This window comes from Podarcis filfolensis, assembly GCF_964270895.1.
Source record: "Podarcis filfolensis genome assembly, chromosome: Z".
Lineage (NCBI taxonomy): Eukaryota > Metazoa > Chordata > Lepidosauria > Squamata > Lacertidae > Podarcis > Podarcis filfolensis.
In genome coordinates this window covers 5,174,161-5,198,145 of record NC_139617.1, presented here as the reverse complement: position 1 = coordinate 5,198,145, position 23,985 = coordinate 5,174,161, and the positions used below count along the sequence as shown (strand labels likewise).

Below are 23,985 nucleotides of genomic sequence, written 5' to 3'. Positions count from 1 at the left end.
ATTTTACTGGAGGGTGTGGTAGGAGGCTAGTTCAAATGCCTGAAGAGGATGAGAAGGTTCTCTTTGTGACTCTGCATGTCTCCTTCTGCAATGTACACCTTGCAATTGTACCAGTTTACAAACATGCTATTTGGCTTGAGATGTTTCATACTTATTGTGCCTTCTGTCATTCAGGCCAATCTGGTGGTTCTCAAGCTTTTTCCTCTGGAACACACTTTCAGAATAAAAATTTTTCTCGCGCCACACCCAATTATTGATAGAAAATAGATTGGAAAAGGAAAATAAACAACTCCTAGCAGCACTTGATTTATACCACAGAACACAACGTATTTTTCGCTCTATAGGATGCACCGCTCTATAGGAGCCCCTTCCATTTCTCCTGTTACTTCGCTGAAGGGGCGCTGCACAGAGAGGGGGATTTTTTTTTCTTGTTCTCCCCCTCTAAAACAAGGTGCGTTCTGTGCATTCAAGCTGCGTTCATCCAAAGCCTCCGGAGCCCAGTGGGAGGCTTCAGGCGGCTACCTTGGAAGCCTGGAGAGTGAGAGGGGTCGCTGCGCGCTGACCCCTCTCGCTCTCCAGGCTTCAGTGAAGGCAACACGAAGCCTCAGGAGTGCAGCGGGAGTTCCTGCTGGGCTCTGGAGGCTTCGGGATCCTTTCGACCTGCTCTTTGGGGCTGGCGGGGGGGGAGCGCTGCTTTCCCCCCTCCGCCAGCCTCAAAGACCAGGTTGGGGAGCAGCGCAAAGGCTGTGCGCCGCCTTCCCGCTGCCCCCCGAGCTTGTGGGGCTGGCGGTAGGGGGAAGCGCTGCTTTGGACAACAACTGGTGCAACTGGACTTCTCTGCAACCCTTCCCCTCTGCAGGGAAGTGGGACCAATTCGGATGGTCCGCCCCCACCACTTAATGGATCCAAATGGTTTCCAGTAGGGGATGCTTTATCCCATGTTGATGGCCTTTCAGCTGATTCCCTGGTGGCCCACTGGAATGTGGAGTTAACCAGGGCTATCGACTGTCTGGCTCCAAAGTGCCCTTTCCGATTGCATGGAGCCCAGACAGCCCTGTGGTTTCCCATGGCTCTGAGGGCAATGAAACAATTGCTGAGACGGCTAGAGCGCTGGTGGCGGATAACTCATTCTGAAGCTCACCGGACACAGGTTAGAGCTCAATGTTGAGCCTACCAAGTGGCGATAGTGACGGTGAAGAAGACATTCTTTACCGCCTCTATTGCATCTGCAGAAAACAGCAGCAGGAGACTTTTCCAGGTGGTTCACAATCTATCAGAACCACCTGCTCCATCGGGGCCCAGTACGGGCCACATGATCTCCTGCAATGATTTTGCAAAGTTTTTTGCAGATAAAGTTGCTCAGATTCGGGAAGAGGTAGACTCCACCGTGGGAGCAGGGCCGGGGTGGGAGAATGCTAGAGTCCTGTCTATTCAAGTTGCATGGGATCAATTCCAATTTGTTACCTCCGTGGATGTGGACAGGCTGCTTGGACGAGTGAAACCAACCACTTGTCTCCTTGATCCTTGCCCTTCGTGGGGTGGTAAATGCTTCTCTCTGTGAGGGAGCCTTCCCAGACCCGCTGAAAGAGGCAGTTATCAAATCACTTCTTAAGAAACTATCTTTAGATGAGGCCAATATGGCCAACTATCACCCAGTCTCAAATCTTCCATTCTTGGGCAAGGTGAGTGAGCGAGTGGTTGCTGAACAACTCCAGGCATGCCTGGAAGAAGTGGACCATTTGGATCCTTTCCAGTCGGGATTCAGGCCCCATCATGGGACTGAAACTGCCTTGGTTGCACTGGTCAATGATCTCCAGTGGGCTAGGGACAAAGGTGAGAGCTGTTTCCTAGTTCTGCTGGATCTCTCAGCAGCATTTGATACCATCAACCATAACATCCTTCTAGACCATCTTGAGGGGCTGGGAGCTGGGGGCACTGTTATACAGTGTTTCCACTCCTTCCTCCTGGGCTGTGTGCAGAAAGTGGTGGTGGGGGATGAGTGTTCATACCCCTGGGCTCTCACTTGTGGGATTCCTCAGGGCTCTGTCCTCTCCCCCATGCTTTTCAACATCTACATGCAGGCGCTGGGAGAGATCATCAGGGGGTTTGGGTTGGGTGTTCATCAATATGCGGATGATACCCAGCTCTACCTCTCTTTCAAATCAGAATCAGTGAAGGCGGTGGATGTCCTGTGTGAGTGTCTGGAGGCAGTTGGAGGATGGATGGTGGCTAACAGATTGAGGTTGAATCCTGACAAGACAGAAGTACTGTTTTTGGGGGACAGGAGGCGGGCAGGTGTGGAGGACTCCTTGGTCCTGAATAGGTTAACTGTGCCCTTGAAGGACCAGGTGTGCAGCCTGGGAGTCATTTTGGACTCACAGCTGTCCATGGAGGCGCAGGTCAATTCTGTGTCCAGGGCAGCTGTTTACCAGCTCCATCTGGTATGCAGGCTGAGACCCTATCTGCCCACGGACTGTCTCGCCAGAGTAGTGCATGCTCTAGTTATCTCTTGCTTGGACTACAGTGGTACCTCGGGTTACATATGCTTCAGGTTACATACACTTCAGGTTACACACTCCACTAACCCAGAAATAGTGCTTCAGGTTAAGAACTTTGCTTCAGGATAAGAACAGAAATCGGGCTCCAGCGGCGTGGCAGCAGCAGGAGGCCCCATTAGCTAAAGTGGTGCTTCAGGTTAAGAACAGTTTCAGGTTAAGAACGGACCTCTGGAACGAATTAAGTACTTAACCTGAGGTACCACTGTACTGTAATGCTCTCTATGTGGGGCTACCTTTGAAGGTAATCCAGAATGTGGCAGCTAGACTGGTGACTGGGAGCGGCCGCCGAGACCATGTAACACCAGTTTTGAAAGACCTACATTAGCTCCCAATATGTTTCCGAGCACAATTCAAAGTGTTGGTGCTGACCTTTAAAGCCCTAAACGGTCTCAGTCCAGTATACCTGAAGGATTGTCTCCACCCCCATTGTTCTGCCTGGACACTGAGGTCCAGTGCCGAGGGCCTTCTGGCAGTTCCCTCACTGTGAGAAGCCAAGTTACAGGGAACCAGACAGAGGGCTTTCTTGGTAGTGGCACCCGCCCCGTGGAACACCCTCCCACCAGATGTCAAGGAGAAAAACAACTACCAGACTTTTAGAAGACATCTGAAGGCAGCCCTGTTTAGGGAAGCTTTTAATGTTTATTAGACTATTGTATTTTAATATTCTGTTGGAAGCTGCCCAGAGTGGCTGGGGAAACCCAGCCAGATGGGTGGGGTATAAATAATAAATTATTATTATTATTGTTATTATTAGAAGAACTCCCATCAGTCTTGGTCAGGCCAGAACAGTACCAATCACAGCTGTTCTCTCTCTCTCTCTCTCTCTCTCTCTCTCTCTCTCTCTCTCTCTCTTTCATAGGATCTTAGACAGCAGGAGTGCCTGCCATTTCTGGGACTGTTTCTTTCCGCTGCTCCTATATTTGCCATCACTAACACTGATCCAAGTTTCTCTTTTGCACCTGTCGGCAGACGCCAAAAAGGATGGGGAATGAGAGAGTTCAGATGGCAGAACACGAGACTCTTAATTCCAGGGGTGTGGGTTCAAGCCCCAAGCTGAGCAAAATATTCCTGCTTTACAGGGGGTTGGACTAGATGGCCCTTGCGGTCCCTTCCAACTCTGTGATTCTATGTACCGTGACCTTCAGAAGCAGCTCTGTTGAAATGAGGCCAAAAGGCCCATTGGCAATGACCAGCCTGGTGCTCCCAGAAAACTCAGAAGCAGATAGTGAGGGTCCTGAGAGTACAATGGGGTGGTTAAAGAGAAATGTAAACTCTGTCTCATTGTTCCATATTTAATATTTAAGAAGAAGACAGCAATATAAACAACCCCTGTACCTCACTCAGTCACAATCACGGTCACAGTTATGAGTGGTTTTTCCCCCCTTTGCCGGATTTGCACATCTGATTGACCTTTTACAGCTGTATTCTCAAAAATTAACAAACATATATACATACAGTGGTACCTCGGGTTACAGACGCTTCATGTTACAGACTCCGCTAACCCAGAAGTAGTACCTCGGGTTAAGAACTTTGCTTCAGGATGAGAACAGAAATCACGCTGCAGCAGTGGGAGGCCCCATTAGCTAAAGTGGTGCTTCAGGTTAAGAACAGTTTCAAGTTAAGACCTCCACAACAAATTAAGATCTTAACCAGAGGTATCACTGTACTTTTAGAGTGAGGTTCTACAGCTGGTCTACCTCAAGGCATGCAGCTGAGTGAGTCCCTTCATTTGTTGTGGTATGCTTTAAGAAACTGAACACTCTCTGTGTGTACATACGTATGCATCACTGTGGTGGGCATGTGTTCAAAATGTGGCAAACCAGCGCTTTTGTTGGCCCTCCTCCAAGGGGAGCTATGGACGGCTGCCCTAATGCCCTTTCTTGACAGCACCCCTGACCATTCGTCTCTTCCTGGGGCCTCTCCTCTCCAACTTTGGCTCTGAAAGGGATCCTCCATGCTGTAAGATGATCTGGATGCACAGCTGCCTTCTCCAGCACTTAGAGAAGAGCAACTTGGGAAGTCAAAACAACTTGAGGAATTCTGTTTCACTAAAAATAGCTGCTGGAGAAACCCTGTGACTTGCCCCTTCTTTGGCTGGGCATGGCAGGTCTCTGACCCTTTTTACTGCATGGGTCGTTCTTCTGTCAACCTCCCCTTCCCCACGGTCTACCAGATTCAGAGAGTTGTTCCTCTGGAGTGTTTTCCCAAGGCCACGGGAAACTGGGAGAAGGAGTTGTGTTTTTTTTTAAAGACAGAGATTTGTGTTTTGTTTTGTTTTTGTGCCATTGTTCTTGGGAATTTTTAAACACATGCTAAACGCATGGGATTAATTCAGGATTTTTACTTCTGTAGAGCACTGGAACTCCTGGCCAGGAATAGCTTCTAAGGCACACAGCTCACGGCCCTTTCTCGGATTAAGGTAGGTGACACAGTGGTGGTGGAGCGTTGTTTGGGTGAACTGGATCCAACTTTGAAAGAAAATAAAAAGCAGGTGCATCCAGGGAAGAACATGAAAAAGTATCTTTGGTTTTTGCACTGTTTATATAGGTTCTTTACAAGCTTCTATCTCCCCCTCGCATAATTCCCTTGTGGTTTAATTGGAATTGTTGTTGTTTAGTCGTTTAGTCGTGTCCGACTCTTCGTGACCCCCTGGACCAGAGCATGCCAGGCACTTCTGTCTTCCACTGCCTCCCACAGTTTGGTCAAACACATGCTGGTAGCTTCGAGAACACTATCCAACCATCTCGTCCTCTGTCGTCCCCTTCTCCTTGTGCCCTCCATCTTTCCCAACATCAGGGTCTTTTCCAGGGAGTCTTGTCTTCTCATGAGGTGACCAAAATATTGGAGCCTCAGCTTCAGGACCTGTCCTTCCAGTGAGCACTCAGGGCTGATTTCCTTAAGAATGGATAGGTTTGATCTTCTTGCAGTCCATGGAACTCTCAAGAGTCTCCTCCAGCACCATAATTCAAAAGCATCCATTCTTCTGCAATCAGCCTTCTTTATGGTCCACCTCTCACTTCCATACATCACTACTGGGAAAACCATAGCGTTTACTATACGGACCTTTGTTGGCAAGGTGAGGTCTCTACTTTTAATTGGAATTACAAAGAGGATAAGGATAGTCTGGTTGGGTCTGACCAGATCCTTCTTTCTACTGTGGCCTTGGGAAGCCAGCAAGGAGTGGGTGGTGGTGAATATCTCCTGCTGTTGCCCATTTGGAAAGCAGCATTCGGGATATACTGATTCTAAATATGGAGGGTCCATTTAACTCTCGTAGCTTGTGGCCAACTCTCTTCCCCCTCTGTGTTTTCCCCCAGAATCAATCTTTGCCAACCAGTGCTGGTGGAGGCTGATGGGAATTGTAGCCCAAAGCACCGGGAGGATGCCAAGTTGGCAAAGACTGCCCCAAATTCCCTCTAAGCTAGTGGCCATCTCTGCCTTGAATTTCAATAACTGTACAGGTGAAGAAGTCCTTTCTTTGTCTGACTTGAATCACCCGCCCTTTATTCCAGTTACGACAGATCCTAAGTTCTTGCAGATTTGAGAGACAGAGGGGAAAAGTCCTTGTAGCATAGCCATTTTCTCCACATCCACCGAGAAGCTCTCTCAGTGCTGTCCTGTCCCTCATTGCTGAAGCAGAGCATCTGCTTTACCTGCAGAAGGTCACAGCATCAGTCTCCAACATCTCCAGCTACGGATGGGAGAAAACCCTGCCTGAAACCCTGGAGAGCTGCTGCCAGTCAGTGTAGACAATACCAAGGGTCTGAGGCAGCACGAGGCAGCTTCCTGTGGTGCTATGCTGCCCGCCACTCCAAGTAAAATAAAAAGTTATTCAAATGCTTTCAAACTTTCCTTCTGGAGGAGGTTTCCCAACCACCTGATCATGTTTGGGTTGCATTGCTAGGTACATAAAGGATGTGGGACCCTGGCCCATGACACAGATTTTCACTAGATTTTCAAATGCTAATTTACAAATATAGATTCTCTTAAGATGATGGGCAGCTGAAGTCTCACCCCATCATTTTGCCCTGGTGCCCTTTTATGCAAAGTATTTTTTTTAAGCTTTCTTAAAAGGGGAGGGCAATGAGGCAAGATATCCTGGCCTTGGAGTGACAAATCTTTGCCTCCCTGCCTCTCAAAGAAAACACTTCTGTTTGTGCTGTAACATTTAACCGTCTTTGTTCCATGACTCTCTTACTAGAGACTCTCTAGTCTTCCAGACTCCTTGTGTTTGTCAACAACCCCGCCCTCTCCAGCAGCAAATGAAATGCAATCCTGAATTGGGGATGGCTTCGCTTGAATCATGGAATAACAGCAGAAAGGGTTGGGATGGAAAATGTAGGGGTGATGGGGAGATTTGATCCCTGATGCCCTTTTTGCAGTGGTTTGTAGAATTTCAGTAAAATGTAAGATGAATCCATTCCTGACTACCATGACACCATGCATGGAAAATTCAGAAGTGCAGGATAGTCACAGCCACACAACACACCCTTCTAAGATTAAGCAACCCTTTAATATTATGCAATAATATTATAATTAGGAATGCATTGCAGTCACCAGTACAGATGTCCACATGTTGCTACTATTTTCTCTGCAGTAGAATGGACAGTTTGGAAGTGCTCTGATATATTCTTTCAGAGTGGTGTAAGTCATGTTTTTCTTGAGGTCCTATTGTTCGCAGCAGAACTTGCAGCCACTCTCCTGAAACTGAAGCACCTGGTGTTTTCACTGTTCCTGTGTGCTTTGGAGCACACAGAACAATCCGTGCTCTGTGTTCTTCCTGGGCTCCTTCTCCAGAGTGACCCTAGGAGCCAATAAGAGGCTAAATCAACTCCTTGATGATGATGATGATTTATTAAATATGCATACCATCCTTCATCTGAAGATCACAGGGCAGTTAACAACATAGAAATACAAAACGAGAACACAAACTACATAAAAACAAGAACAAGAGCAAAAACAAAAACTCCTCCCCTCCAATCAGCTCCAATTGGTTCCAAGCAGCTCAAAGGGTGAGAAGATTTATTTCCAGAGGCTAAAAAACTCACTTTCCTGCTAATTGAGTGGCTGAAGGAAATTGGAGCCAGAAAGTCTGCTGGGACCCTGCTGGAGTAATAGCAATGGGTCTTCAACCCTGAACCACTGCTCCTTCAGCCACACATTAGTGGCAGAGCAAGGATTGGCAAGGTTTACCTCGCATGGGCTGATTCACTCAAGCAGAGATCCCTCCATGGGCCAGATTGCTCGCGTGCGTGAGCGTGCGCACTTGCGATTTCCAGTGTCTGCGTCTGCGCAGACGTGATTTCCAGTGCTGCGGAAGCGAGTCCCCGCACCACACTGTGCTGGTTTAGCGCAGCACACTGGGACTCGCCGAGTGGGCAGCTTGGTTTTGGGGTGGCTTATGGGCCAGTTAAATGACCCCCGTGGGCTGCTTGTGGCCCATGGGCCTTAGGTTGCCAACCCCTGGTGGTAGAGCATCTGCTGTGTATGCAGAAGGTCTCAGATTCAATCCCCGTCATCTCCAGGTAGGGCTGCAATTTTCCTACCTGAAACCCTGAAGAACAGTTGCCTGCTGTGTGGACAATACTAAGTTTGCTGGATCAGAAGCCTGGCTTAGTATAAAGCATGTTCTTATATCACATCATCCTTAGCCGAGTTTGTTGTGGGAAGTGTGTGTGGAGAAGCATGTCAGCTTTCAGGAAGAAAGAAATAGCTGTTGAGAGCAATCAGCTAGCACTCTCTGAAGCGCAATGTGCCATCTTTGCCACCACCTGTAAAGAGTGTCATTCTGATTCTTATCAAGGTGTCCCAAACAGAAAACACAATTTTATTTGTTCAGGTAGGTAGCCGTGTTGGTCTGACACAGTCGAAATAAAAAATAAAAAATTGTCCAGTAGCACCTTAGAGCCCAACTAAGTTTGTTCTGGGTATTTATTTATTTTTTTAAAAAAATATTTGTTGTTATTATTATTTACTCTTATTTCTTATTTGAAACCTGCCCTTCCCTGCAGGGCAGGAGCTCAGCCTAACCCTGCCCACCCTCTCAATTTTATCCTCCCCTAACAACCTTGCAATGTAGGTGAAGCTGAGAAGGAGCCATTAGCCCAAGGTCACCCAGTAAGCTTCCTAGCTGAGCAGAGATTTGATCCAGTGTCCTATCTCTTGCTCTTGTCTGATGCTCACATCATTTCATCATTCCTGGCTCTCACCTCCTGGTCCAACTTTGCTTGGTTCCAAAGGCTTTCAATAACAGGAAGAAAAACACCTATACCCCACCCCAGATTTAGACATCTAAAAGTGGCTGTGTTAATGACTGAAAGACTATTTGGCACTAAAATATGTGTTATAAACTCTCTCTCTTTGTTATTATACCGAGTACAATGGCTCTTCTCCAAATTCAGGGTGACAAGTGAGGGCTGCAAAAGAATGTTGCAGTGCAAAGTTTTGCTGTTTATGATTCTAGCTCCTCTGTTCTGCTTTTTTTCAGTTTTCCATGTCCCCTGCCCCACAGTGGCCAGTGTAGGGTTACCGTATTTTAAAGAGGAAAAAAGGGAGGATACATTTGCTGATGTCTGCTTTTAATTATGGATCTCTATGATGACTATTTTACATATCCATGAAAAAGAGGGCATGTCCTGGATAAAGAGGTCAACCCTACTTCATAGAATCATAGAAATGTAGAATTAAAAGTGACCACAAGGGTCATCTGGTCCAACCCTCTGCAATGCAGGAATCTTTTGCCCAACATGGGATTCAAAACCATGGCCCTTGAGATTATGCTCTACCGACTGTCCTACTCTGTGGCCATAGAGCATGCTCAGTTCCCATTGGGCTGTTTTGGAGTTGCCTTCTAAAGATTTTCTGTGTTTCTGCTAACTTAAGGGTTTCACCAAGCCTTCTTACACTTTGAGTAAGGGAGACATTAAATAAATGTATAACAGAACACATGGTATGGTGAAAGTGGGTAGAGAAAAGTTTTTTTCTCCTTCTCTCATTGCACTAGAACATAGAGCCACCCAATGAAGAGGAATGTTGGAAGATTCATAACAGACAAAAGGAAGGCCTTCTTCACATAGCGCATTGTTGTACCACACAGCAAGAGACAGTGATGGCCACCAACCTGGGTGGCTTTTAAAGAGAATTAGACAAATCCATGGAGTAGAAGGCTCTCCATGGCTGCTAGCCCCAATCCGTATATTACACCTTCACTGTTGGAATGGGCGGATGAATACCAGTTGCTGAGGATTACAAGTGGGGAGAGTCCTGCTTCAGGGGTTTCCATGGGCATCTGTTGGCCACTGTGAGAAGAGGGTGCTAGACTAGATGGACCCCCTTTTGGCTTGATCCAGTACGGCTCTTCTTACAGTCTATTGTGCATTGGCAAATGCCCTTTTGGCTACAGAAGGACTGATATGTGGAGACCTGAGATAAGTATTGGAATATAAGACTATGATACTCGTATCTCAACTTTCTAACATTATGGAACTCAAAGTAGTGTCCCACTGGGATCCTGGGTGATCTCCTATCCAGGCATTGACCAGACCGAGGTGGCTGTATCCAACCATTCCTGGAATTAGACCCTTAATAAAACCATACCAAAATATGTGCCTTTGTGATCTGCAGAAAACCATGCTCCAGATATGGAAATGTTCTGGGAGTGCTAAATATTTTAAAAAGAAAAGAAGAAAAGAAAAAAGCAAGCAGACTGAAAGGGCTTGTGGTGGCTGACATCTTATGCAGCTCTGCTGTGGTCTATGAATTAATTGCTGCCTAGCTCCAGACAGCTCCAGAAGGCAAATGTTTCCTGCTCATTAAATTCTGTCTGTGACATTGTGCCTGGGTCAGACTATTGGGGGTTCTGACTTTCATACAGCAAATGGGGCAATGAAGCAGAAAGACCCCATTGATTGTGATTGGCCAGGAGATGGATGACATCAGCTGGGAACATCCACGCCTCCTTATCATTATCCAACACTCTTAAAATGCTGGTGCTTCCTGAAAGGCTGGGAAGGGACAGAGCAGGAAGGGTTGGGTAGTGCGAGCATATATCCTATGCACATGTAGCCAGCCATTAATTAGATCAGATTCTAGCTCTTGCCTGCAAAGCTTGTGACCCATTAAACAATTCACCAACCACATGTGGTGCCTCTTGTGTCTGGCAGACTGCAGGGCTCATTGAGTGGGCTACATTCAACTAGCAGTGCAGGTCAGTGTAGGAGAGCTACAGTTCCACTCAAGTCTTGCTTGCGGGCTTAAAATAGGCATCAGGTCTGCTGTGAGAACAGGACGCTGGATGAGGTGAGCCGCTGGGCTTGACCTTGCAGCCATGGCCAGAGGAAGCAATGTTTCTGAATACCCATTGCTGGAAACCACAGGAGGAGAGAGATGGTTTTGTGTTCAGATCCTGCTTTCGGGCTTCCCATGGGGGCATCTGGTTGGCCACTGTGAGAACAGGATGCTGGACTAGATGAGCCACTGGCCTGATCCAGCAGGCTCTCCTTATGTTCTTGTGCGCTTACCTCTTTTGAGGGGCCACTACTTACAACCCTTCTCCACTGATGCAAAAATCTGAGGCATGTGTATAATTTCTGATACACATTCTTAAAACTCAAGCTGGGAAACCTTCAAAAGAACTATTGAGATATGAATTGCATGCGTTTGGAGCATTCCTAGTGTCCTCTAGTAGCAACCCACATCGTTCCCTCTCTAAGGCTGCAATTTTTAATCTGTTTTAATCTTCTTTTGAAGTTTGCATCAATTAATAAGACACCTCCAGTTAATCAGGTGACACTGTTTAACACAAAAGGTGATTATTCTTAGTATAAGTAGCTGGAGACATTAGATGCCATTTCAGATGAGGTCTTCTCCCTTCACTCTTCTGCAGGCGGGATGGCCTCTCTTTAGGGCAACATGTAAAGACAAACCATTAAAAAGTGTTATTCCCTCCCCTTCAACCTCCTCATTGTTTCAGTGTGTGAAATGTATGCATACAGAACCAGATAAAGATTGCTTCCGTCAGATAACAAGGCAGCTGTCATCTATCAGATAGCTCAACTGGTAGAGCATGAGACCCCTTAATCTCAGGGTTGTGGGTTTGAGGACCACATTGGGTGCAAGATTCCTGCCTTGCGATGGGTTGGACTAGATGACCCTTGTGGCACCTACCAACTCTGCAATTCTATGATCCTACCTACCTACCTACCTACCTTCAGTGCTATATTTCTAGAAAAAGAGGTGTCAGAACTCACCATGAACACCTCCCTTGTTCTCTTATAATGGCAATGATGCCCAATTGAGAGGTGCTGGCATTGTGTTCCAGTGAGTTCCAGCTTATTAAAAAAAAACCTCTGCAGCTACCTATATACCATATAGTTATGTGGATCAGCCCACATAAGCAGACATTGTCTGCTGTCCTAGGTGCTGACTGTGAATGGGCAACTTAATGGATCCAGCTGCTCTCCCTTCTTATGATCCATTATCCTTAAACCAAACTTGGACTGGACAGTCCATAAAATAGAGGATTGCATTCTGCAAAGTAGGACACATGCCCATTATTGGAGGAGGGCATCAGAGTAGATTGAGAATGGGGAACCTCAGGCCTGCAGGCTATCTCTATCTGGCCCTTCAAACTTGCCCCAAGTCACCCCTCATCTCTACAATCCATGCTCTGGTCTTGCTTTTCATCCCAAGTGCTTTTGCCAGGCTGGACTGTGTCCTTGAACTCTGATCATGCCTTTTGCTTGCCTGCATGGAGGGCAGAAAAGGTTGTGTGAGCATGGGCAGAAAGCAGCCTACTGAACAAAGGTATAATTCACATTAGTTGCCCTGCCCACTTTTGCATCCATCCCCACTTGTCACCGGCATATGGCCCCCAGAAGGTCACTTGGAGAGGAATGTGGCCCTCAGTTTGAAAAAAAAGCTTTCACACCCCTGGGATTAATGGAAGATTGCTGTTTTAGGCATAAAGTGATTTATTGACTGACTTCAGAATATCAGCCAAGAGAAGCTCAGCATGCATTCAAATCCAGTCAAAATTTGCATTTTAAGTTTTGCAATGCAAGACTTTGAGTGGAGGACGCAGCTCTGCCTCCTCCAAAATGCACGTTCAGTGACACCAAAGGTAATCATCACTTTTCTTTTCCTCTTTAAGAAAATGCTCAACATCCTTCTTGGGGAGTTATTTGGCATTAAAGATGAAGATGATGTTACCTTTGGAAGCCATTCATCATGGCTGAACACCAAGATGTGTGTCCAGGATTGGAGAACTTCCTCAACTCATCAAAGTCACACACACACACACACACACACACACACACACACACACGTACCACTTAAAGAATTTTAAAATCCAGATTTTTCATAATTTGTTTACGGCTAAAGGCGTGGACAATACATAACCTAAGGATTCTTTTCACCCAGGTGACTTGGCAAGTCCTACCATTCTGTTGGATGGGGACTTACCTGGGGGGGGAAAGGATGGCAAACACTATTCCCCCCCTTTCTTAATTAGGAAGAAGAATTCACAAGCAGTGGGAGAACAAGTGTTGTGGATACTTATCCTCATGGTTCTTGCCTTGGTAGACCTTTCCAACTCCTCTGTTCGGCTTTGGTTCTGTTGGCTTCAGGGGCTGCATGACATCAAGAGTCAGCACAGCCAGGCATTTCCTGGGGGCTGCTAACAAGAGCCTCCTGGGACTGGGCCTCCTCTTCACCACTGCAGCCTCCTTGCTTCACCCTCCTCTTGCTCTTGCCCAGGTAACAGGAGCAGTGATGTTGAGGAGCCAGAGATGTCTCAGCCCTCTTGCTCATTGGCACTCTAACTGGCAAGCAAGCAAGAGGCTGCAATGGTGAGGAAGAGGTGGGGCAGTGGATGGCGACAATGGAAGTGAAGTGGGAGCCTCACTGAGGAAGGGGGTCCCATGGAGGGTGTCTTGCCTGAGCAGCCCCAAAACCTGGAGCTGTTTGCATTTTCTTCAGCTGTAAGATGAAAACTTGATGAAGGTGAAAGGGGATGGGTAAAAAGGAAGCTGTGAAGGTCCACAATTCCAGCTTGGGTCTCATCAAAGCCCCATTCAAAAAAGTAGTCCTAGAGTTTCTTCCTCCTTCCCTTGGTGTAAATCTACCCTCTGGTTTAGTGAATTCTTAAATCCACACAGGGTGGTTGCAGCTGAAAATTAAAGGCATTAATGCCTTCCAGATATTGAGCTAAGCAGCTGGGTGCAGGTGGTGTGGTATTTTGCCCTCTTCACCCACTGTGAAATAACAGCATGATCCTAGGCATGTCTCCATGGTGTGTAATGGGACTTACCACCAGTCCAGCATGCCCAATAGGATTGCTGTCTTGGATTCTTTACTTCCGCTGTCCCAGGGAGGTAAAATTCCGCCTTCCCTAACAGAGGCCAACCCTCTCTTAGAGTCCAGCCCTTTATTGGAAGGTGTCCTTGGTTGGAAGAGATGCTGGGTTGAAGTCTGCCTTAAAGATCAAGAAGGGAGGGCAAGGCAGCCCTTGGAAGTTGCTCCTCCACATTCAGAACCTGGAGAGCAGGCACACAGGTCATAGGCTTCCCTATGGAGGAGCATTGCGTTGCTATGCAAATTTCATGCAAATTCGAAACCCTCTTTTATTACGCATTTGCTCTCCTTTCTTTTTTGGCCATGCAGAAGCAGCCCCCGCCCATCCCTCTTTTACTCCAGACCCAACAGGTAGCGCCTCTCTCTCCACCTGGGGAACAGCTTTGCCCATAGCTATTCTCCCTACCTGAACATACAATTTGTTGAGCGACTCTCCTGTGTTTGAAAAGAAACCCTGCAAGTTTTATCCACGCCCCTCTCTGCAGTGTAATGACCCCCCCTTCGTTTCTTCCAACACCTCCCTAGACTTTTACAAGAATCGTGTGTGTAGGAGCGGGGGGAGGCAGGGAGATTGCACGCTCCCTCCCCCAAGCGGCAACCCCACCGCCCTTTGCTTGAGTGGGGAGAACAAGAGAGGTGTGTGTAATTTTCTGCCTGCCAGTAGCATCTGGGGGGTGGGGGTGGGGGTGGGCTGGAACTATTAGGAGTGGTGGTCCCCTCCTCCTCCTCTCCTGCTGCCTGGGAAAGGTGGAAGGAGGAGAGGGAATCTCTGGCGGGGGAGAGAGAGGCAGCAAACTGCTTTTGTCTCTTGCAAACCTCCCAGCCAAGGCGAGGGAGAATCCTGCGGATGTCCAGGGGACCCCCCTCGCTTTCACTGCCCCCCTTTCTCCTGTACTAGGCAGGAGGGGGGAGAGAGACAGCACCAGCCAGCAGGTTCAATACAGTCTTTGGCCGTGGTGGTGGGCTTTAAGAACCCTCCTGCACCAGGAAAAAGCACGAGGAGCCATCAAGATTTCCTCCTGATTCTTCCTTTCTTCCCCTCTTTCCCTTCTCTTCTTCCCCCCGTCCCCTTCCTTTTTTATTTATTATTTTTTAAGAAAAAATACATTTTGCTTTTAGGATTTCCCTCCTCTCTCCAACCCCCTCTTCGTTTACCCACAAAAGAAAGGTGGGGGGAAAAGAAGGCGCTCTCATCGCTCCGTCCACATATCTCCATCCACTGCCTGCATTTTCTGGAAGTCCAGTCGGATTGTCCACACGAGGTCTCTTGGGGGGATTTTACAACCAAACTGGGATCTATGAGCGGGAAGGTGATCAAGTCAAAGGAAGAGAAAGATGCATCTAAAGGTAAGGGGCCCGGCCAGGTGTGTGCGTGTGTCTCTCTCTGTGTGTTTTGCCGACCCCTTCTCCTCCTCTTCCTCCTGCATTCTCCACAGCCCCCCACCCCGCGCAACACTCCTTTGTCTATACACCCCCCTCCTCTCCAGAATTTCCTTTGTCTCTCTTTCTGCCTTTCCCTTTCCGTACTGAGCTCTGGGAAGAAAGAACGGGAGGGGGAGAATAAATGGGACAACGGAAGCCTCTTTCCTATTTCCCCCAGTTCACCTGCTTTAAGGCATTATTTTATTTTATTTTGCCTGGGTGGGTGGGGGCTGGCTTCCCAAGGTGTTTGGGCTTGACAGGTCCTCTTCTACCTCCCTCTTTCCAGCATTGTGAAGGGCGGGAAAACCACATTTGGGGGTGGAGGTAGACCTTTTCTAATGCTGCAGTGTCTTCCTTGGCGCTGACAGTTGGGGTGCCTTCCTTTGTGTGCGAGAGCCGCGGGGAGAGGCAGCATGTGCCTCGCCGGCTCCCGTGTTCTGCAACAGATCTGGAGGTACCAGGAAGTGTGGGAATATCAACCCCGCATAGTACATCCTCCTTTATTTCTTTGTAATTATCATATTGGTGGTAGCAATTGGGGCTGGGGCTGTAGCCTGATATATGTGGGGCGTGTGGTGTGTGTGTGTTTGCGCGTATGCGCGCAAGGGAAACGTGCCATTCCCCCCTCCTCCTGGGGTGGGTAGTAGCAGCGAACATAGCCGGCGATGCTCACTCATGCGGTGCTTGGCAAAAGTCAGAAGTCTTCACACGCGTCTCTCTCGCCCTGTTACTTGCTCCCTGCCAAATAACCCTGCAACATTCCCAGGGATCTTCAGAGGTGCCACAGATGGAGGAGAGACATGGGGTACCACCACCCCTCGTGTCCTTTCTGGCACCGCCGCCCCCTCCCCCCGGCAACTCTATGCAAAAGAGGGCCGTTTAACTACCTGGTGTTGGAGCCCATCTACTAGCGCATCCGTCCGTGTGGGTTATTCCAGCCCACATTGGAGAGGAAACAATAGGATATTATGGTCATAGCCCCTTTCAGGCCAGGTGGCCTGGGCGTTTAGATACAGCTCGTGCAAAGAAGCGGGGGACAGGGGTGGAAGGCTGGTGGTGCGGCGAGGTGGGGGGCTTCTTGCAAATTGTCCACCGAAGGTTGCATGTGTCCGAAAGAGGACATGTGATGCTTTGCATCTTATCTTCCCTCTCTCAGCCACTCCCCAAACCCACACTGACTTTCAAGCTTTTCCCCATGCAAGGGACTGGATTGCTTTTCTTCTTCTTTTGAATGCATAACAATTGCCATGGAGACAAAATAGAGTTGGGGCGGGGGGCGGGGACAGGAATGGAGATGAGGACTGTAAGAGTTAGCGCCAGCGGATTACTTTCATAGACAGCCCCACTAGCACGGAAGGTAGACCAAAGCTCTTCGTGGGCTGGGCCTGGGAGAGAGCAAGGGAAATTGGAATGAGGAGTGCGCGCGCGCGCGTATTACCTCTGTGTGTATGTGTGTGTTGTGGGGAAGAGTAGCGAGCGATGCTTCCCAAACAATCTGTTCCACGCGCACGAGGTTGGTGCAAGGGTGTCCATTGCCATCTCCCTTGCTATATTTAACCTTACTAAATTTAACATGCACACAGACACACACGTTTGGTGCACCAGCCTCTAATCCCTCCTATTATACAGCGCGCGCTCACGGGCACGCGCGAGCTCACGGAGCTTTTTAAATTTTGCTTCTTGAAATGAAACATCTCCAGGCTGGGGATTTTTATTATGATTTTATCCGGGTGTGCTACTGATTCTGCAGCAGTTTGTACGTGCATGACCCTGCCTGCACCCGGGTGACCAGGAGCCAGTGGTTCAGACGCACATACCTCGAAAAATAAACAAATTAGGGCCTAATGAAAATCGTTCGCATCTCAGGCTACACAGCATGGTTATGCCAAAAACCCTTTGTGGGTTGGTGGTGGCTAAACTGTTGTATTCCCACTACTAGCCTCTGCCTGGACTCAAGATCTGCTTCCATTCCTCACTCCTCATTTAGTCTAAGTGGTTTGCGGACAAACAGATTGGTGTTGAGCATTATAGGCGACATCTATTTTTGGGGAGGAGGGGCATTATAAAGTTACCGTTTGGCCAGGTGTCGTTTTTCAGTGAAGATGAATACAGAGATGAGTGTGCGTGTTAAATCAACATACAACCTTATTGTTACAATGAGTGGATACTCTACTCCTACGTTCCCGAAACAGCTTGAACAAGTTGTCTTGCGGGACGAGGGTGTTGATTTTAGATGCATCCTCCCTTTGTAACCTTTCTAGTTCCAACTGTACAATTTGACTCTCCCCCCCCCCCCGTTAATTCAGTATCAATGTATGCCGTACTTTTGATATCTGTTTCTAGCTCCTTTTGCTCTGGAGAGCCGAGTATGTGCATGGTGGGGCTGATTTATCTAACTGTCCGCGTGATGTTTTCTGGCCAGCCTTTACCACCCCCAATTTGTCTGGTATTCTTTTTATCTTCTTCCTTGTATCAGTTGTTAGAATGATTCTTCCCGGAGTTTTCACGGGTGAAACAATGCCCTTCTAGGTTCCTCCCGCCCGCTGTTCGTCATACACAGAGTAAAGTCATTGAAATCTATGGAGGTGATTAACTCCGTTAATTTTAATTTGTCTGCTCTGAGTAGAACTCCGCTGAAGTCAGCCCTGTGTTGACCAGACTTTTTCAGACCTGATTTGCTATTATTATTATTATTATTATTATTATTATTATTATTATTATTATTATTATTTATTGCTGTTTAACATTCATTGCACGGACCCAGTCATGGCTGTTTTTGGAATTCTGTATTAAAATAGCGTGAGAAGCAATGCATGTAGTTGGGGACTTGCTAGTGGGCTGGGTTGTTGATTATTCCTTCTTGCCTTTTTCAAGAATTTTGGTTCCACTGTAGTCCCAGATAAACTCTCCCTCCCCTGTACATTATTTCCTGTGCTGGGCAGACCGGTTTGCTGCATGACATAATCACCATTATGAACGTTATTCAGTGTCCTTAAATATAAATTTCTTAACATCTCAGCACATGCTCCTTAATAAACCCAGTCCTGTGGTCCTTAAAGCGTGGACTGCAACATGCTGTGCACCTAATGCACCTAATCATTCCGAAGGGTTGGCTGCACGTAGTATGACAATTTCCAGACAGACTCCATCAAAACAAAGTCAAATAGTATGAAAAGTTAGTAGGAATGCTTCAGCAAATACAACAGTGCATCACTTCTCCAGACGTCACCACCATCTGCTGGACGTCTGGCAGCTGCATGTCTGAAAATGATTTTGCACAGAGAAGTGTTGCATTTTAAATGATGTGAGGTTATGTCTGTGGTGTTATATATTTACAGTGGCCCATTCACACATTCGGCCAGTCATAGCTTGATGTCAGTGGTAGGTGGAGCTTGACTGGGCTCGACTTAGAACTGCCTTCCTTAAGATGAACTAACTCAGGACAGGCATATTCTGAGCTCTGAATCTCATCTCTCTCCCTCTCCTGACGGGTTCATGGAAAATGGCAATGTCATCTTGAGGCATTACTTTGGAAGAGTTAGTATGGTGTGGTGTGATTAGAGTGCCAGACCGGGACATGGGAGACCAGGGTTCGAATCCATACTTGGCTATGAAGCTCACTGGGTGGGTTTAGGCCAGTCACTGTCTCTCAGCCTGACAGGGGTATTGTGAGGAGAAGGAGAGGAGTACCATGTGTGCCCCTTGAGCTCCTTGGGGGGGAAAGTGGGATATAAATGCAATAATAAATAGATAACAAACAAGCAAGCAAAGCTGCTCTCCATATAGGCATGACCATGATGGATGGGGGGCCTCCTTATCCCAACCCTTCATGCCTCCCCCAATTTGTTTGCCCCCAAATTATCTTTCCTTATTGACTAGCAATGAGTGGAGGGGTGGCTGAGGTTTCCATTACCACAAGAGCATTCCCTAGACTCATGGGAAATGAAATTAAGGTCCCAGGAGCCCTAGGAACTGTGTTTCCCAGGGGACCTGGCCCTTGTAATGCTACTGTGACCTAATGAAGGCCCCAGAAGCAGCCCTTCTCCTCACTGCCACCTCATTCTGGTAAGTTTCAGTGGGAAAGGTAATGGTAGTGCCCAGGGCAAAAGCAATTAATGAGTTAAGGATCAAAGTTCTGTAGGAGAGCGTCTGCTTGGCATGCAGAATGTCCCAGGATCAGTTCCTCACCATCTCCAGGCAGGGCTGAAACTTTGGAGTGTTGACAATGCTGAGCTAGTTGGACCAGCCATCTGATTTGGCATCATGTTTTTATTCATTTAGTTCACAACATTTCTATACTGATCAGTTGCAATAATACTTTGTTACTAGCTGAACCCAAACTTTGGAAACTCGTAAGATCTATTCAGTCATCCTCTCCACTGCTCCATCCCCATATTAGTATGACATAAGAAGGAGAGCAGGAGATGAACCCATTGGCCTCATCCCCTCTCTGTAGTTCCTGCAGCCCCCACCCACATCTTGAGGCTGAACATCTGCTGCAGGAAGCCTCACATTCTATTTATTCACTAAAAGCATTTTAAAAATGTCTTCAATCTGAAACAGGAATGAGGAGCATCTGTGGACATCTGAATGTTGATGGGACTCCAACTTCCATCAACCTCAGGCAGCATGGCCAATGTTCAGGGTGATGGCATGGAGTCCAACCACATCTGGAGGGCCAGAGGTTAGGCATCCCTGATCTACAATGGATAACAGCCTGGCACGCAGGAGGCACAAAAGAAACTCATCTTTCCCAACCTATTACCAACCTATTTCCCAGCTACTATTCCCAGAGTGATTTAACAACCACTCTCTCTTCACAGGGAATTGTAGCTCTCTGAGGGGAATGAGGGTCTCTTAGCAACTCCCAAACTTCTTTGGGGGAACCCATGATTGTCTGAAGTGGTACCATAGTGCTTTAAAAGTATGTTGTGAATGTGGCCTCAGTCTCTCATTTTCCGAATCCTTGGTTCAGTTCTTCACATTTCCACAGCAAAACCCCTCATGAAAATTCTCCAACATTTTCATGTGGATTTATCCTAATATGAACAATTTTAAAAATGTAGCTTAGATTAATATGCACATTTTTTTTGCAGACAATTGTCCCTAATATAATGCATTTTGTATGTTTTCACCAATGTATATGTCTGTATGCACTCTTTCCCATGGAATGCACATTTTTGTTCTTGTTGGTTGTTCAGAGAAGTGTGAATTTAGAGGGATAATTGGGTTTCAGTTTGCTCATTTGTTCAGGTGGTTTCTCACTAAAGTGCAAATCCCCATTGCTTATTTCAGAGTCCTGTGCTTCTGAACTTACGAGTTAGCCTCTATTGAACTCATTGGGACTTACTTCTAAAGATTCCTAGAATCATCAAATTGTAGAGTTGGAAGGGACCTGGAAGGTCATCTAGTCCAACCCTCTGCAGTGCAGGAATCCCAGCTGAAGCATCCATGACAGGTGGCCATGCAATCTCTGCTTTAAAAGCTCTAAGGAAGGAGAGCCCACGATCTTCAGAGGGAGTCTGTTCCACGGATGAACAACTCTTACTGTCAGAAAGTTCTTCCAGATGTTTGTTGGAATCTTTTTTCTTGAATCCATTGGTAAACATCCTACCTCCCAGAGTAGGAGAAAACATGAATTCTCATGTAACAGAGGCCATCATCACTTTACCTGCCTCTGGAAATAGTTGAGACTCACTCTTGCAGTATCGTGCAAGTATCTTGCAGTATCATACCAACATATGGCTCTCAACCACTAGCAACATTTTAAAAAATTATCCCACATATTCTCTGCAAAACTCAAGGTGATGTGCATGATTCTCTCGCTTCTCATTTAAACCCCACAATTGCCCTATGAAGTGGGTTCGGCTGAGAAGCAGTGATTGGTCCAAAGTCACCCAGTGAGCTTCATGGGCGAGAGAGGATTGAGTAATAGAGATAGTGGCAAAATGGAGACCACTGAATGTCCCCTTGCTCATTCAGAGCCCTGTTCGGCAAGAAGCAATATGAGAAGGCAAATCCTCCCAAGACATCATGCTTTGAAAGGATTTCAAAGGTGGCAAACAATTGCTTCCTCATTTCTCCAGTGCTAACATTATTCTTTGCTTCTCTCTAGGGGCGTTTGAGTTCTGAGATTCTCATTCTGGCCACGTGAAGCAGTCTGCCCTTGTGCCCATTTTCAGCCACGTGGTATAAATTCAGTTGGCTTCGGCCTACAGCTGGGCATGCTGTGTGGCACCAGCATTGAACTCTTATTTCAAAAATCATGAACAACACTCCCAAACTGGGATGCATTAAGCAGAGCAACTCGTTCCTCAAAACCTGTGGGGATTTGGGTTCAGGTTTCTTGGGTATATTGCACATCATGACAAACTGCATTTGAAACTGAGGGAACTTCCAAAAGCATTTTTTGGATGTGCCATGGAATGAGGACAGCCCGTTTTTTTGAAGAAAAGTTTTCCAATACCCCTGTACAAATGCCCATTCTAAATTTGCTCTTTGGCACCCGGCCTTTTGAGTTCTAATGAAGAAAAGTACTATGTCCCTCCCTGTTAGTGAAGTTTGCTGTCTTCTCCTGAGGGATTGCTCACTCAGTAGAGCATGAGACTATTTATCTCAGGGTTGTGGGTGCGAGACTTACATTGAGCAAAAAAATCCTGCATTGCAGGGGGTTGGACTAGATGACCCTCATGGTCCCTTCCAACTCTACAGTTCTATGATTCTATGAACCTTGCCCCACCCTCCCAGAACAGGAGAGATAGCCATATGCTTTGTTGGGTTTTAACGGGAACCCAACTTGCCCTTCCTAGACCAAAAGAAGAAGTGAAAAACAGCTCTCTTTTGAAATTCACACCTCTAATTTTTGCACGGCAGTTCTCCAGCCGAAGAATGCACATCAAAATGCAGAGGTCACAGTAGCGTTCATTGGATCTGTTTGTACCCTAAATAGGCAAAGCGGGACCCTCCTGGTGGCTCAGCAATAAAACTGCTAGTACATTTGCCAAGCTAAGCAGGGACAAGTATGGTTTCAAATTGGACGGTGGGACCATGTGTTGAGATTCCTGAGATTGCAGGGGGTGGGACTTAATGGCCTCGGGGTCTCTTCCAACGCTGCAGTTCTATGATTTGGGGGTAGTTTTTCATGGTACTAAGTTCTGATTCAGCTGAAAGTTCTGCTTCAACTGAAAGCTTTTCAAAGTTACACAGACCATTTAGGATATCTTAATGTCTGCTGGTTGCACTGCTAGACCTGACATAATCAGCATTTGTACAACCTCATTATACAGCCTCATTTGGTAAAGCAAAGAGACAGAAGTAAATTTTTTTGTCTAGCCTGTATGGCTAAGGGGATCCAACAGCATATTAGCTTCAGTACAGAGAGCTCCAGGAAGACGTGGCAGATATTTTAAAGAGCATTGCAACTGAGGCTGTGTTCTTTGAACTTCAAACATCACAGGCAGGCTTAGAGCAAGGAGATAAACCCACATTATCAATTTATGGGATGAACATACCCTTCAAAGGGGCAGGCAGCCTCGTAACCATTTCAATCAGGTTCTCTCCTCTGCCTCAACCCCCCCCCCCCCCGCCAACAATATTTTCATGGCAACGGACAGGTGTTATTTATTTGTGTATGTATTTGAGCGAGCTCTATTTTGCTTTGTGTCAAAAGACCTCGGGGCGGACAAGGTTTAAAATGTAAAAATCAAAGCAAGGTGTCAATCATTCTGAATATTTTGACACCATAGGTCAAAGATTGTGTTACCCATAAGCCTGACAGAGGAGGATTAACTTCAGCTGGCCCCCCAAAATAGCTAGTGTGGTGCCAGCTAACTTTGGGGTATAGGGCAGACTGTTTCAAATCTGAGAAGGCCCTGCCTGTAAGTCTTGTAAGTTCTAAAGCTATGTGTGCCTTGCAGAAAGTTAGCTCCACTAACAGAGTCTCCTTAGCTTACTATGGAGCCTGGGAAGGGATGTATGGGGTGCCATGTTGTTTGGGTAGATGGATCCTAAGCCACGGAGGGGTTTATCAATCAAAACTAAAGATTTGGAATTGGGGCTGTTGACAAGATGGCAAAGGGTGAAATACCACAATTCTATGATCCTGCGCCATCAGGTCCATGAAGACATGCTCATTGTATTTTGCAGCAGCTGCAGCCTTCAGGCCATATTCAAGGGCAGCTCCACATAGAGTGAATTACAGTAGTCCAAACAGGAAGTTTAGCTATGGCTAGGCTAGCCTTGCCCCAGCTGGACCAGCTGGAGCTAGGAACAGGAACTCTGTGCCACTGAGGTAACTTAGGCCTCCAGCAACAAATTAGAATCTCATGCCCTCCAACATTTCTCCAATGAAAATAGGAACATCCCATTCCATAATGATAATTTTACTATTTATACCCCACACATCTTACTGGGTTGTTGCAGCCACTTCTCCAGAAGAGGGCACCTTCATAATTTCCACCCCTGGGGGTTGGCCATCCATGATGTCCCCATTTTGTCAGGCTTCAACAAGACCAGTTTAAGAAAGGCAGCTTGAGCCATTGCTGAAAACCATTGTGAACAGAAGTACATATTATGTAGCAAATGCAGGTGCACCCATTTGTGTCCTAAGAAAAGCAAGGTATTATGACCTGGTGTAAATTCTGCAAACCGGGCA

General features: G+C 47.0%; 1 protein-coding gene across 6 annotated transcripts in view; it reads left to right on the top strand.

Annotated features, from left to right (window-relative positions):
* The first annotated feature begins 4,639 nt into the window (after window positions 1-4,639).
* FGF13 (fibroblast growth factor 13) overlaps window positions 4,640-23,985 on the top strand; it is a 235,754-nt gene continuing 216,408 nt past the window's right edge. The window contains exons 1-2 of one of the 6 annotated variants that reach the window (XM_083595640.1): window positions 4,640-4,977; window positions 15,008-15,257. In XM_083595640.1, the coding sequence (XP_083451766.1) occupies window positions 15,209-15,257 (49 nt within the window). In that variant the 5' untranslated portion in view covers window positions 4,640-4,977; window positions 15,008-15,208. Of the gene's footprint in view, window positions 4,978-14,452; window positions 14,547-15,007; window positions 15,258-23,985 lie in introns of those variants that run through there. The other 5 variants (XM_083595639.1, XM_083595638.1, XM_083595644.1 and 2 more) reach the window with 5 other exon arrangements.